This window comes from Pholcus phalangioides, unplaced genomic scaffold (genome assembly GCF_987345545.1).
Source record: "Pholcus phalangioides strain wild (caught in Gottingen) unplaced genomic scaffold, Ppha-v1.0 ptg000007l_1, whole genome shotgun sequence".
Lineage (NCBI taxonomy): Eukaryota > Metazoa > Arthropoda > Arachnida > Araneae > Pholcidae > Pholcus > Pholcus phalangioides.
The window spans coordinates 11,376,865-11,391,021 of NW_028301600.1; the positions used below are offsets into that span (position 1 = coordinate 11,376,865).

The 14,157-nt window shown below is 34.1% G+C and overlaps 1 protein-coding gene across 2 annotated transcripts in view; it reads left to right on the forward strand.

Moving 5' to 3' along the window:
• LOC149084913 (glutamate receptor 1-like) overlaps nucleotides 1–14,157 on the forward strand; it is a 274,407-nt gene that overhangs the window by 218,635 nt on the left and 41,615 nt on the right. For both annotated transcript variants that reach the window (XM_089232649.1, XM_089232651.1), the window contains exons 7-8: nucleotides 1,501–1,608; nucleotides 11,576–11,689. In XM_089232649.1, coding sequence (XP_089088775.1) covers nucleotides 1,501–1,608; nucleotides 11,576–11,689 — 222 coding nt within the window. The remainder of the gene's footprint in view (nucleotides 1–1,500; nucleotides 1,609–11,575; nucleotides 11,690–14,157) is intronic.

Consider the following 14,157-nt stretch of genomic DNA (forward strand, 5'->3'; position numbering starts at 1 on the left):
TCTGAACTTTCGTTAATTCTGGAATCACTTCTACAAATTTTGAATTTATTATCGTTGGTGCTGGAATTATTTCTTTTGAACATTTTCGTTACTTTTAATTCGTCAATCCTAAATTCTCGTTAGATCTCCGATAATTTTTTTCATACGGTCCTAATTTTTTCTCAGTTTCGTCAATTGAAAAAAAATTCAGTACTGAATTTTTATCGATTTGAAATTTTAATTAATTTAAACTTGATTGTGTTTAAATGTTTTTCTATGGACATTTTTCAGCATTTCCGTATAATTTGTAATAATGTATTAATTTTCGAATGCTGATTCCCCCTGCCTGATTTTTGGCTGCAGGCTAAGGGGCCCCGAAATTATTAAGACGCTTTTGGCCTCCGCTATGAATTTCGCACCTGGCCCCGCGTCTGATGAGGGCGGCTCTGGTTGGTCTGGTGGCGTTAATATATATTTCAATTTATATTAGAAATCAGCTTAGAATTATTGGTATCAGAGCCGCACTTGGGGGTGTGCAACAGGTGCAGTCGCAAAAGGCCCAGCGGTTTGGAGGGCCTCACATTTACGGTAATAGAAGTGGAAAAATATACACGTGTATCAATATTTTTTGTAGTAAACAAAGTGTCTGAGTTTCAACTGATTTGTTTTTGGAATTTTCATCAATTTTGCAATTATTTCTCTGACCAATTTTGAATCTCCATCAATTCCAGGATTTTTTCTCATTAAATCTGAATGTTCATCTCAATTCTGGTATTTTTCTCTTATTAATTCTGAATTTTCTCATTTCAATTCGGGGATTTTTTTTCTCTCAATAATTCTAAATTTTTATTAATTATGTGATTTTTCTCACATTAATTCTGAATTTTCATGTCAATTCTGCCATTTTTTCTTTTTAATTCTGAATTTTCATGTCAATTCTGAGATTTTTCTCATTAAATCTGAAAAACTTTCTTGTGTCTCAATATTCTCTGGCGTTTTTCTTTCATTTAATCTGAATTTTTCTCTCTCTCAGTTCTGAAAATTTTATTTCATTAAATCTGAATATTTTCATCTGAATTCTGGGATTTTACCTTTCTAATTCTGAATTTTCATAAATTCGGGGATTTCTTTTCTTTGATTAATTCTGAATTTTCATTGGTGAGGAAAAAATTATTCACCATTCCTGTACCTTTTGTGATAATTCATGAATCTTTCGGGATGCCGATTCCCCCCCACAAAATGTATAAAATCTGGACTAAGGAGCCCCTAAATTATTTTCGCACCGAGGCTCGCGTCCGATAAGGGCGGCCCTGTTCGGTACAGTGATACATAATCCTTCAAAAACATGGAGTTAATGAAGAACAATAACCGTGATAATTAAGAATAAATTACTACTTCACGCGTTGTGTGGAATGTCAATTTATATATTTTTCAAATGATTAAATAAATATTATTCATGTATTCGGAATGAAATTTCTGTCAACTTGAATATCGGTTTGTGGTGTTTTTATATCTTTGCAGACAAAAATTGTAGGTCTCACAGGAAACATATCATTTGATGAAATGGGATTTAGAAATAATTTCACTGTTGACGTAGTGGAGATGACTGTAAACAGTGAAATGGTGAAGGTACGTCATTTTGTTATATTTATGTATTTACATAGAATTGTTATCCCTAGAATGCATTGAATACTTATATTGGGCAAGAAAATGGGGATCTTCAACCTTTCGGACACGGCGGCCCAAATCGAATCTTCCCACGAAGCCCACGGGCCACCACTAACTCTTGTAATTTGTCTTAATAGATGGGGCCAATTGGCCTTCCCGAGTTAAACCGGGAAGAAATAATTGACTTTTATTTTTTCTGAAATTAATTTGTTTTACTAATTATCAATTTTGATTAGTTCTGAAAATATTTTTGACACTTTTTCTGAAAAAGTTTTTGTTAATTACTGATTAAATTAATTAATTCTGAAATTGATTGTAATCTGAAATCAATTTAAATGATTATTTTATTATTTATTTCGGTAATTGCGAAATTTATTTGCTTCTCAATATATCTTGAAAACATTTCTTTCAATAATTATGCAATTATTCTTTTATTGATTGCGAAATAATGTCTATCAGAAAATACTAAATTGTTTGTTTCTAATTTTTTTTCACTAATTCTGAAATTATTTGTTTCTGGAATAAAATTATCAATTTATTTCGGAATTGGAAATTATTTCTTTCATCGATTTGTTCTGGTATAATTTCTTTTATTTATTTATTCTGAAATAATTTCTTTCAGTTATTATAGAATTCTTTCACATTGATTCTAGAATTAATCGTTTTCTAATATTTTCAACTATTTTCCGAAAATGATCAGCGGGCCCCGGCAAGAACTTCCGAAGGCCAAATGTGACCGGCGAGAAATGCGTTGGAGACCCCTGCTCAAAAGAGTGTAAAAATTCGTGTGAAGAGGAACGGCCAAATAAAAATTCACAACTACTAAAAAGTAGAAGAAATATTAAATTTTTTAAAATTAAAATTATTCAATAATGAACGCACAAAAATATTTTTTTATTCCGTCGTTGATACGATTACGGTATTTTTATCGAATACTTGTGAATCAATTTCATTCAATTTCGTTAGATTCTTCAATCTTCTATAGTTGACCCCCCATAAAAACGTATTGAATTCTTTTTGTCACAACAATGATGTAAATTGGTTCTCTTAGCATATTTTTCATTCAAAGCATGCGTCAACGCAGCAATTTAATTAATTACAGTGGATTTTTTTAATTAGCTAAAATGGTTAATTAATGCAAAAATACAGTGTTTGTCCTGATTTTAATGCTATCCTTAAATCCGGTTATTATGCATAATCGCTGAGCATTTTGGTAAGTTTGATATATTTCCTCAATTTTATCACTTTTAGCGGTGATTATGCATAATACCCAAGCGTCGTGCCGTTTCTAAACATGATAAATCGTATTATATGATATACTATGCATCATAATTTCCCAACCTTTTTTGTCCCATCGTCCCCTTTTTCAGAATTTTTTTTTCTTCCATCGCCCCGCAACGCAATATAAACCCATAGGATCCCATGCTACACCCGTAGCTTCTACCGCCCCCTGGAACTTTCCATCGCCCCCAAGGGGGCGTTAACGTCCACGTTGGGAATCACTGCTATACATGATAATTCATACATGTACCATTTCATTATATCGGGGCACGATCGTAAAATTTCGGTGTGTGTGTGTCCGAATATATTCCTCACTCATACTAGACTCATTTGGAGTTTTTTGTTTCCATATTTATCAAATTCACCAATTACACAAAGGTATTATGCATAATCACAGATAAAGACGACAAATTCTAAGTATTTATCTAATTTACCAATGATGCTTGTGAGTATATTACGCATAATCTCCAGTATAAAAGTGATAACTTTTTTGCTATTTATCAAACTTACCATGACGTTTGGTAAGTATGCATAATAACAGGTTCTTATAAATTCAAATTTTTTGTCGATGAATAAAAAATATTTTCGAAAAATTTTAGCTTTGATTCATTTTTTTTCACGTTTCTCTCCGTTGCGTTTTTTAATCAACGCATGGTTTTTCCCGTGATGAGTTGCACTTGACGTCGTATCCAATAGATGGCAGCACCAAGTTCTTGTATACTTGTCTATTTATATGTATTATATGTATAGGCTCTAGCAATTTTATGAAGAGAAATAGCAAACAAAATGCAATAATACACAAAATGCATCACATAAAAGAATAATAAAAAATAACGTAATTGGTATTGTTGAGATATTATCACAGTAAAACCGCTCTTAACGGACTCCCCTCAGATGCGGTCACCCTTCTTTTACAGCCAAGTTACAATTTCACCCTCCATAATAAAAGTATGCATTTCAAACCCCTGATTAACGGTCACCCATTTTTACAGACGAATTTTTTCGTTGCACTGGTGTCCGCAAAAGGCAGGTTGTACTGTAATACAGGAGTAAATTCTTGTGTTAAATTTGTTGTATTGTTTAACATGACATTAAGATCATGCCCCCCCCCCCACACACATCATGGAGCAGGGCCCCTAGGCGGTGATCTTTGACGGGCCCCTTTACAGTGAATTTATACCGTGAAAAAACAAAAAAGGATGAGGATCGTCCCGGGCCACAGGGCTGTAGCCCTGTTAGCTCCACCTTTGTGGGGGGCCCATGATTAAGATAGACAGGGCCGGATTAATCCATACGAAGGCCCTAAGCACTTTAAGTGATTTTGGTGGCTCTTCCTCCCTACTTTTAACCTGAACGCACGTCCCCCTCCCTAATACAAATAGATTTGTTTATAATTTTCTAGCATAAGTATGCAAATTGGTAAGCAGGTATTTTTAGGTGGGGGGGGGGGGTTCAGAAGAATCATTTTTTCTGGGGCCTGTGTGTGTGATGTGAAGATTTGACGACTGGGAAGATTCGAGTGCCGGGAAGGCTTCGTAACAATTTGACCTGGTTAAAGTTGTGGAGAGAGTGAGGATGCAAATTGTGTGGCAGACAGGTATATAGATAGGTCGGGGGTCCCAGAAAAAATTGTTTTATCGGGGGGGGGGGCGATGATGCTGTTGAGACGGCTCCGGGCTTATTTTATGGAAACAAAACAAAATCTCAATCGAAACACTGAGCATTTAAGTGAACTCTTGATCGATATTAACTTAGTTTCCTATGCTTTTCTGTCAACCTTAGGGCCGTAACTAGAAACGAAAATTTACTGTCGTTTCGGGGTGTGTACCTACATTATTATTTTATTATATTTATGTGTATTTTGGCGTATCCATCCGCCCCGTAAATTTTAACGTAAAAAGAATAAACACGACGCCCTTGCTGGTTCAGCTCCTTTGAAATAGATCCTCTCCTGCCCTCTTTTAGTTGCGGCCCTGTGATCAACCTTCCGATAAAAATATTTCTTCAGCTGTACAATATCAAGTGCTCTCAAAATTTTAGGATTTCCTACTGGACGATTGATGGTGAGGAAAACATTGTCCATTTTTAAAAAATGTATTGTAGTGTATCATTTTTTGTGGTGCCCCTTTTCTCCTGATGCCCTAAGCACGTGCTTATTTTGCTTAATGGTTAATCTGACCCTGAAGATAGAATAACCCCCCAAATATACACACACGCGCACACACAATATACTTATTCTAGTAAAAACATTGAAACAAATACAGTATATGAAGAAAAATTTTTTAGATTATTTTGATAATAAAGCAAAATCTCTCTTTTGTGCGGACATCGGTGAGAAAAAAAAAATCGTCCGTAAAACAGGGGTGGCCGTAAATCGGGGGTTTGTAATGCATATTTTTATTATGCAGGGGAAAATCATAATTTGACAGTAACAGAGGATTGACCGCATCTGAGAAGGGTGTCCGTTAAGAAGGGTTTTACCGTATTTCGAGAGATAGTAATTCGATTCGGAGGTGTTCTTAGAAGGGTATTAAAATTGGTATTTATAATTTTCGTAAAAATGTATGCTCAAAAGGTTGATAATGTTGAAAATCAAAATCCGGGAGCACATATCAATCGGAAATTTGTCAGGTTAGAACATAGATAGCAAAACTAACAACTATACGATGTTTGATCAAAAATTTCCCCACCAGAAATTGAAATACTCGACAAACAAACGTAATTGCTGTTAAGGACGGTGAAAGATTTCTTTGAAATACAAAACATCTAGCAACCCTAATCAAAGGGTATCAAGACATCCAAAGAATTCATCGTAGAAAATGAAATTTTGATCAAGTTTAGAACTTTTTAACTTAACCCTCTATGGTTCACTTCCATAAAAACGTATTGAAAAAAAAATTACATAAACAGATGTAAATTGGTTCTGTTGGTATATTTTTAATTGAAAAAATAAACCAGCCCAGCAATCTAATTAATCAGAGTGGATTTTTTCATCGGCTAAAATATTTAATTAAGGGTAAAATATACAGTTTGCCTTGATTTTAATGTTATCTGTATACAGATCAAATCTTGCTTAACGAAGTTGAATCGTTTTTACCTTAAATTTTATTTTGAATCCCTGCAATTGGGCGTGGTTTTATAACTTTTTGAACATGTTTTAGCAGCTTTCAAGAAATGGCACACCATCCACGATGGTGTCTCTTTCTACATGAAAAGGTATTTTACTCATACAGGGTGTCCTGGAAATGTGAATGCGCCATTTACCTCATCAATCGTTTGTCGTAGAGGTACGGTTTCAATTTAAAGAGTGCTGAAAATGTGTTAAAAAACTACTCTGTACCAGTTTTGAGAGTGAAAATACAGTGTGTCACAAAATAAAAAAAAAATCTGAATGTTTATACGATCCCCTTGTCCACTAACTTCCAATTGAAATGTTGTTGCCTTGTCTCTTCCGAGGTCAACGAAAGAAGTTCTACGTTTCTAAGTGCAATATTTGCTGAAATATTTTTTGATTCAGAAACCGGAGAAAAGTTGGGGAAGGACAGCATAAAAATGACGGAAAGGAGCGTTGTCCGTTAGATTTTGCTGTTCTTTCCCAATCTCCCTCCGATTATTGAATTCTAATATCTCTGCGAATCACGTGGTTAAAAACATGATTTTTTTTTGCTGGGCTCAGATATGACGAGGCAAATTATTTGCATTTGGAAGTTAGAAGGTAAGGGGATAGTATAAAAATTTAGATTTTATATTTCGTGACACACTGTATTCTCACTCTTAAAACGTGTACAGGATAATTTTCGAACGACTTTTGAGCATTTTTTATATTGGAATCATACCTGTAGGAAAGACGGTTGATGAGATAAAGGCCGCATTAGCACTTACAGGACACCCTGTATACAAATACAAATACGACGCCACAGCAGGCAAAATGCCCAACGAGGTGGCTGAGAGTAGATGCCCATAACAAATTTGTATTTAATATATTTCTAAAATACAGCAACCCAATTAAAACGACGCCGCGCAGCCCACTCATCCGGGCAATGGCTAAAATTGACAATGATCGATAGAGCCTGGGCGGTGCACGGTATGAAATGAAACCCAATTAGAAATGAAATTATATAGCTGTTTTTTGTACTGAAATGTAGAGACTAAAAGATGTAGTAGAATGTAGTAGAATGTAGAACTAAAAGATATGCTTTCTAAAATACCAAAAAAATAAAATAAAATAAATAAATAAAATAAAATAAATAAATAAAATAAAATAAATAAATAAAATAAAATAAAATAAATAAATAAAATAAAATAAATAAATAAAATAAAATAAATAAATAAAATAAAATAAAATAAAATAAAATAAAATAAATAAATAAATAAATAAATAAATAAATAATAAAATATAAAATAATAATAATATATATTTTTTTCAATTGACTTTATTGCTTCATTATTGTTTCATTTTGTTACATAAAATACAAGATGAGACAAAAAATCAGCCAAGGGGTTATTAAATAAATAAATAAAGAGAAGAAATTAGTATAATGGGTTTTTGACCATATGTGTTCACCTTGTACAGTGAAACTTCGCTATAACGATACTCTGTGGGTCAAGCAAAATATAGTCGTAGTAAGGCTATTGTTATATTGAGAGGTAGCATTATCACCAGTCACCGCCAAATTTATGTTGTTAGTATCTCTTCTCAATTGGTGTTGTTAGTACCCATTAGAAGTATTTATTCACAACAAGAAATTCCGATTGATTAGTTGATTCTCATATACTGTGAATTGGTTTACCGCATAGCACTTCTGTGTACCACACAAAATGTAACTACACAACACCGTCATAAACGCTTCCGGAGGATTGCAAAATATTCATGTTGTTCAACACCTCGAAAATACCAAATCAGGTAAAGGATTTAAAAATATGTTCAAGATAATTTTGAGGGGAATATAAAAAAAAATATCGTTATAGCGCGTACGCGGCTTTGAAATTGCGTTGGAAAATATCGTTACAGAGGGATTAAACTTAGTAAAGGATATCGTTCTATCGACATGATTTTTACATTAGACTATAGGCAATTTAAAACAAGATTTGAAAAAGAAAATCGTTGTAGAGGGATTTATAGTTATATCGAGTATTGTTGTAACTAGGGATTTCATTGTGTATTCAAATATACACTGTTTCCAAAAGTCTTTGTCCTTTTTGTAGTTCAGACATTTTTTCGAATTTCTAGAACAATACCGGGCGAATGTTTCTTAAATTTCGGTCATATACACCCTATATTAATACTCACTATTTCCAATGAAAATTTAGGCACGAGTGTATTTAGGGGACCGATAAAAAATTAAATTAAAAAAAAAAAGTTTTTGATCAACACCGTATCAGAAAAAGCTGCAAATAAATTGAAAATTTAAAAAGAGTTTTACTGATTTTGTGTAATAATTTTGTGCATTTTCGTGAGATTAGCATGTATATTCTCGGAAATATAAACGTTTTCTATAAAAATTCCCATTTTTAAAAAAATTTTAACAATTCAGAAATTTTAAAAATTCTTTCAGAAAGTTTCGAAATTACAGTTCACAAAATCGCATATATCTTTCTGAATTTTCATCACATTTAGCTGGAATTTCATATAAGTTGCATGATATATCAGGCAATTAAATTGTGAAAAATTAAATGTATATTTTTGTGTTCATGCGCATTAATAATCCTTTACTAAAAATACTCTCACATCTCCTTGAATAATAATTTCCATACGGTGTTTCTCTTTCTCATGCACAGCGTCACGTTTTCTCTAAATTTGTAGAAAGTGGTTAGAAACACGTTATGTTATAAGCAAACATCATGCGATGAAAATTGAAGAATTTTTATAGAAAAAAAAATCATATTTTCGTGAACATATATGCTATTCTCACGAGCATGCATAGAAATATTGCACAAAATTAAAAATATATATATTTTTTTAAAAGTTTCAAAACATTTGCAGCTTTTTCTGCTACAGGGTTGGTCAAAACTTTTTTTCTTATTTAATTTTTTCTCGGCCCCTCGAAAGCACTCGTGACTAAATTTTCACTGGAAATGGTGAGTAACAATATAGGGTATATATGATCGAAATTTAAGAAACATTCGCCCGGTATTGTTCTAGAAATTCGAAAAAATGTCTAAACACCAAAAAACACACAGACTTTGGAAACATAGTGTACACGGGACCATAGAGGGCTAAAAACTCCAAGACTAATCCCTCAATGACTGGTAATAAAATTTTATCGCGTTTTTCTCAAGTTCTTTATCAATAAAAATTTGATAAATACCACGAAATTTGCTCCAATAAACTTGTTCGTGTGTGTACAATGAACATTGTCTCTCAGTAATAAATATTTCAATGCCGTTAATCATATCGATTTTAATCGCAACAAGACTTGGTCAATGAATGTGTCTCGAACAACTTAAAGAGAAATTTCGGTGCCGCGCTAACGCAATATTCTTAGTCGATATTGGCAGGAACCTCCTGTGCTAATGGAAACTGACGGTGGCGACCCTTATCAATGTACTATTAGACTAATAATGTGCGGAATGAGAAGACAATTGAACGTATCGACTGAATGCCGAGCTCGGAGGACGTGGATCGATTGTGGGATATCTTAAGGATCAGCGGTTAAACGTGTTGCATCTACGAGAGAGAAACTTGTGGAATAGCTGTCGCGTGGTGATGATACTGGAGATGTGCAGCAACCAATCTCGTTTCATTAATTATCTTTCACTTCAATCAATGCCAGAGACTTGCTGACACGAGATTCACATTGAGATTATGTGTAGGACGCGTTATCAACTGACACATCGATTTTAAATTAACTACAATATAGACCAAAGGGGCTCAACATTTGGGAGAGTGCGGCACACTTTATTCGTTTAAAAACACTTCGTGCGTTCTTTATGTGATCTGCAAATGTGTCGCGGGCCACTTCACTGATTAAAATACGCGTCGCGAACCACTCAAGTGCTCTATAAATGTGTCGCAGGGTGTTCAATTACTCTGGAACTTTGCCACAAGTCCCTTAAGTGACCTGTAAATATGTCGCTGGTAATTGGGTTATCTGGAAATGTGCTGCGGACCACTCTAGCCACGTGGAAATGCGCCGTGTGCCGCTTGAATGACCTGGAACTGCGCCGTGGGTAACTTGAATGATATGAAACTGCATCACAGGCAGCTTGGGTGTCGTGAAACTACACCACAGTCACTAAACACTTAAGTGATTTGTCAATGTGCCGGAGTAACTGAAGGCATCACATTCAGTCCGCACAAGTACATTTGTATAAAGATCCTACATGATCCGGTAGTTCATACGAAAACGACATTCGATGGATCGGAGTTGTGCTCGGTTTGGAAAAAGGGAAGGGTTTGTGAAACCCATGCACATACGTATTTCTCTGATTTACAGGCGGGAACATTTTCTTGAGGTTCTCGCTAATTTCCTATTTAAACTCGTTTATCTACTGAGCCAACCATAGGAGCAGTGTCTATTTCTTTCCCGGAACTATTGAAAGATTCATCTGCGTATGGGCAGCACCTCCTGGAGATAAAAGACCTTCACACGGGTTGCCAAGTTCACCTGTAACGTCATTAAGACGTTACTAGCAAGTTTACCACATTTTGAACCACAGCATCCTATTTCGCGTCTTGTTATTTTGGAGTAGAATCTTTCTGGTTGTCTCACAAATACCGCATTGTGATTGGATGTGGGGCATAGAAATCGCCAATTTGTTATTTTTATCATTGAGTCTCTGCTGTAGTATGATGTTACTAATTGTTAATTTGAAACTTACTATACAATAGTGCAGCAATAGGAGTTAGTCTATAAACAGATAAAGGCTTGCTTAGCAAAGTTGAATAGTTGTTACCTTGAATTGTATTTTCAATTTCCTCAACTACGTGCGATTTTATAAATCTCTGAGCGCGTAAGTTTCCAGCAGCTCTTAAAAAATGACACAGAAAATTATTTCATATTCAAATGATAGTAAAAGATGTATTTTCTAATATACAGTCAAATCCCGTTTTAACGAGCACCATTATAGCGAAAATCTCGTTTTAATGAGCACCGTTATAGCGAAAATCTCGTTTTAACGAACACTTTTTTGATTAGTTGATAAGGTTTTCGCGGCCATCATTTGATAAAAATTGTTTTTTCGGGTTCGAAGACCGTCGTCCGTTTGAGTTTGTTCTCAACGTTTCCCCAACACTAGTGGTTGGCATCATCAGGAGAATTGATAAACTGGATCAAAGTCCCAGATATTCCCAAGACAGTCCCAAATTTTTGGTTCCCCAGATAAATTTATTTATAGGAATAATAATATAAGCAACAATAGCAATGTCCTGGAAGTCCTTTATAACGAAATTTCGCTATAACGAAGTGATTACTCCGGTCTCTTGCAGTTCGTTATAACGGGATTCGACTGTATAAAAAAGTGAGGAAAAAATTAGCATAATTGTTTCCCCCAAGAATTTGCCATATATATTCAAATGTACACTGGACCGGGTTAACTAAAACTGATTAATCTAGCGCTCCGGAAACAGAAGTGAAAAAACAGACAATTCAAATGTTAGAGTTTTCAAATGACTCTTTCATTCTCTTTTTAACGTATCTCACTTCAGATTGCGGAATGGTCTGACCACAGTGGACTAGTCATGTCTTCACCGGTTTACCAGAGAGTTCTTCAACCGCAATCATCACTTGAGAACAAGACGTACATTGTTACAAGTATATTGGTAAGCATTTTTTTCCCAGGTAATTAATAATTTTATGAGTTGTTAATTTTATTACGTAATACGCCATATTTCCTCGATACAATCATCGCCGAAATTAGTGAACGAATTTTTTTGAATCGTTTTAAATTAATGGACAAACTGAAAATCAATAAAAGTGAAAAAATTATTCATTTCGTGAATTCGATTGTTTCTGGGCAAATTTTGATAATTTCCATGAAATGAATAATACTCAAATTCGACGTCATTTCTCTCATTAATTACCTCTTCAGAATGGTTCTGAATAGCTCTGCTTCAATAAGAACCTCCCAGTTTTTTGTGAAAACTTCAACAATTTATCGATAATTTTCTAACTTCGTTTTGTTGAAATAAACACATTTGATTACTAGATTTTTTTTTTAAAGTTGAATTTTAATATAATCTTTCCATTTTCTATGAACACTAGAACCAGTGAGAATTATTTAGCGGGATACAAAATATAAAAATAATAATAATAATAAGGAGAGAATGCTATAAAATTAGGAATTGTTGCGAAACCTCTAAACAAACAGCTGACATAAATTCCCATTCTACTGTAAAAAAAGAGGATTTCCTTTATTTTCTTTTCTTGGCTCCCGTCTATATTTAGAGGACACTGCAAATATGAATGCGGTTTTTGTGGTCATTTGTTCCGTTTGTTCTTCTCTTAGAAAAATTATTTTCTTTTTGCCCGAATTCTTTTAGCGTATTACCAACTTGTAGCTTTTCTTTCTTATACTTACGACATGTTTTTTTTTTTTTGCGACTTTCCGCTTTTACGGCTGAATTAACATTCTTCATCTATTTTCTTCACAGAAGTCAAGCTTCGTACACACAAACATTAATTTTCCCGGCTGATCCACACATTTTTGGTTTAATACCATGCATACGCACGGTCGTCACGCAAAGTTACGTGGTAACTCTGATTACTCTAAGCTTATTCTTAAAAGAAAATATTCAATATCTTCATCAAAAGAGAAACAACTCGTTTTATTTCATTATAACGTTTGTTTTTTCTAGTTTCTATCAAACATAATATATATTTTTTCTCTTTTTTAAACACGTGGGGGTTTAATAATCACAGTAAGTTTACTTTCTTAATCATGATGAAATGAAAACAGAAATATTTATGTGAAATAAATCCACGAAAAAGTACTAAAGTTCAAGTATCCGTGAAGTAGACTACAAATTCTGAGGCATGTGCAGTCAAGATTGCACCCATCGTTGTCTTCAAAACGCCCGTAGAAATACGACATCTTTTATGTATTCCATGAAATTACCTTTCGGTAGAATGAACTTTCACATTTCTTGGAAACACGATCGGAATGTCATACTCATACTTTCGAGAGGAAAAAAAAGATGGAAAAATAAAATTTTGAATGTAAAAACAGAAAAACGCACTGTATATGACGAAAGTTAAGCTGTAGTTATATCCGAGTTGCCCTAGTGAAGTATCGAAAACGTGTCTTTGAGTCACTGCACTAAAGAAAAACGGGACGAGCACTAATGGCTCATGAAGAAGTGAATCATCGAACCTTCGATTCAGGGCCAGGAAATTCTAAATCAAGTGTGAATAAGCTACCACCGCAGAAGCACATGCTACTTACTTTTTCCACCGGAAAATATTTCTCAACGTACAAGTGCTTGCGTAGAATAAAAATTTGTAGCTTTACCTTGCAGTTAAAGTTTTCTACTCTTGCATTTTTTGGTCTCTGCATTAGTAAGATGGGCCGGAAAAATGTTATAGTTATTTTTTTGTAGCTTTTATTACAAATCATTATTTTCAGCGGACGAAGGTAAAACGTTTTATTCATGACTTCCCCCTTTCCTTTGAACTGTGCATGCTATAGTATTCTGATGTATTATGTTTTGCAATTCTGGCCATTTAAATAAAGTAATATATACAGTCAGCGCCGCTTAATGTGATTTCATTAGGACTCGGGTTTATGATAACAATAATCGAAAGATAATTATATCCGAAAAAGTTTGAAAATACGGTGAACATATATCCCGTTTGGTCAAACAAGACGTATGGTAAATGGGTATTGGTGAAACGAGACAACTGTTTTTCTTTCCCTCATAATTGGTTGCAAAATGTTCGATGGTTAATTTTTTTCCCCTTTAAATTTTGTTCGCAAACGTGACGTTCTTTTCCTTTGTGTTACAATCTTGTGTTTTCGTTATCCAGCGATTGTGAGGTATTAGAATGGAATTGTCTAATGTACTGTATATTACGAATTACGATATTTTTTTGAAATGTACAATATGTTTCATAGATCTATTGAGAAAGTGTCTTGGAAAAATAAATTTGAATTTGGTTTACTGAAGGAAAGGGTTTTTTTCCTCATACATTTTCCTTTTTTCCTTCAGGATAGGAAGGCAATTGCAAAAGCAGCTCCTCGCGTACATGGATCACAGCGAATACTTACAGACTGATTGCGACACTGAATAAT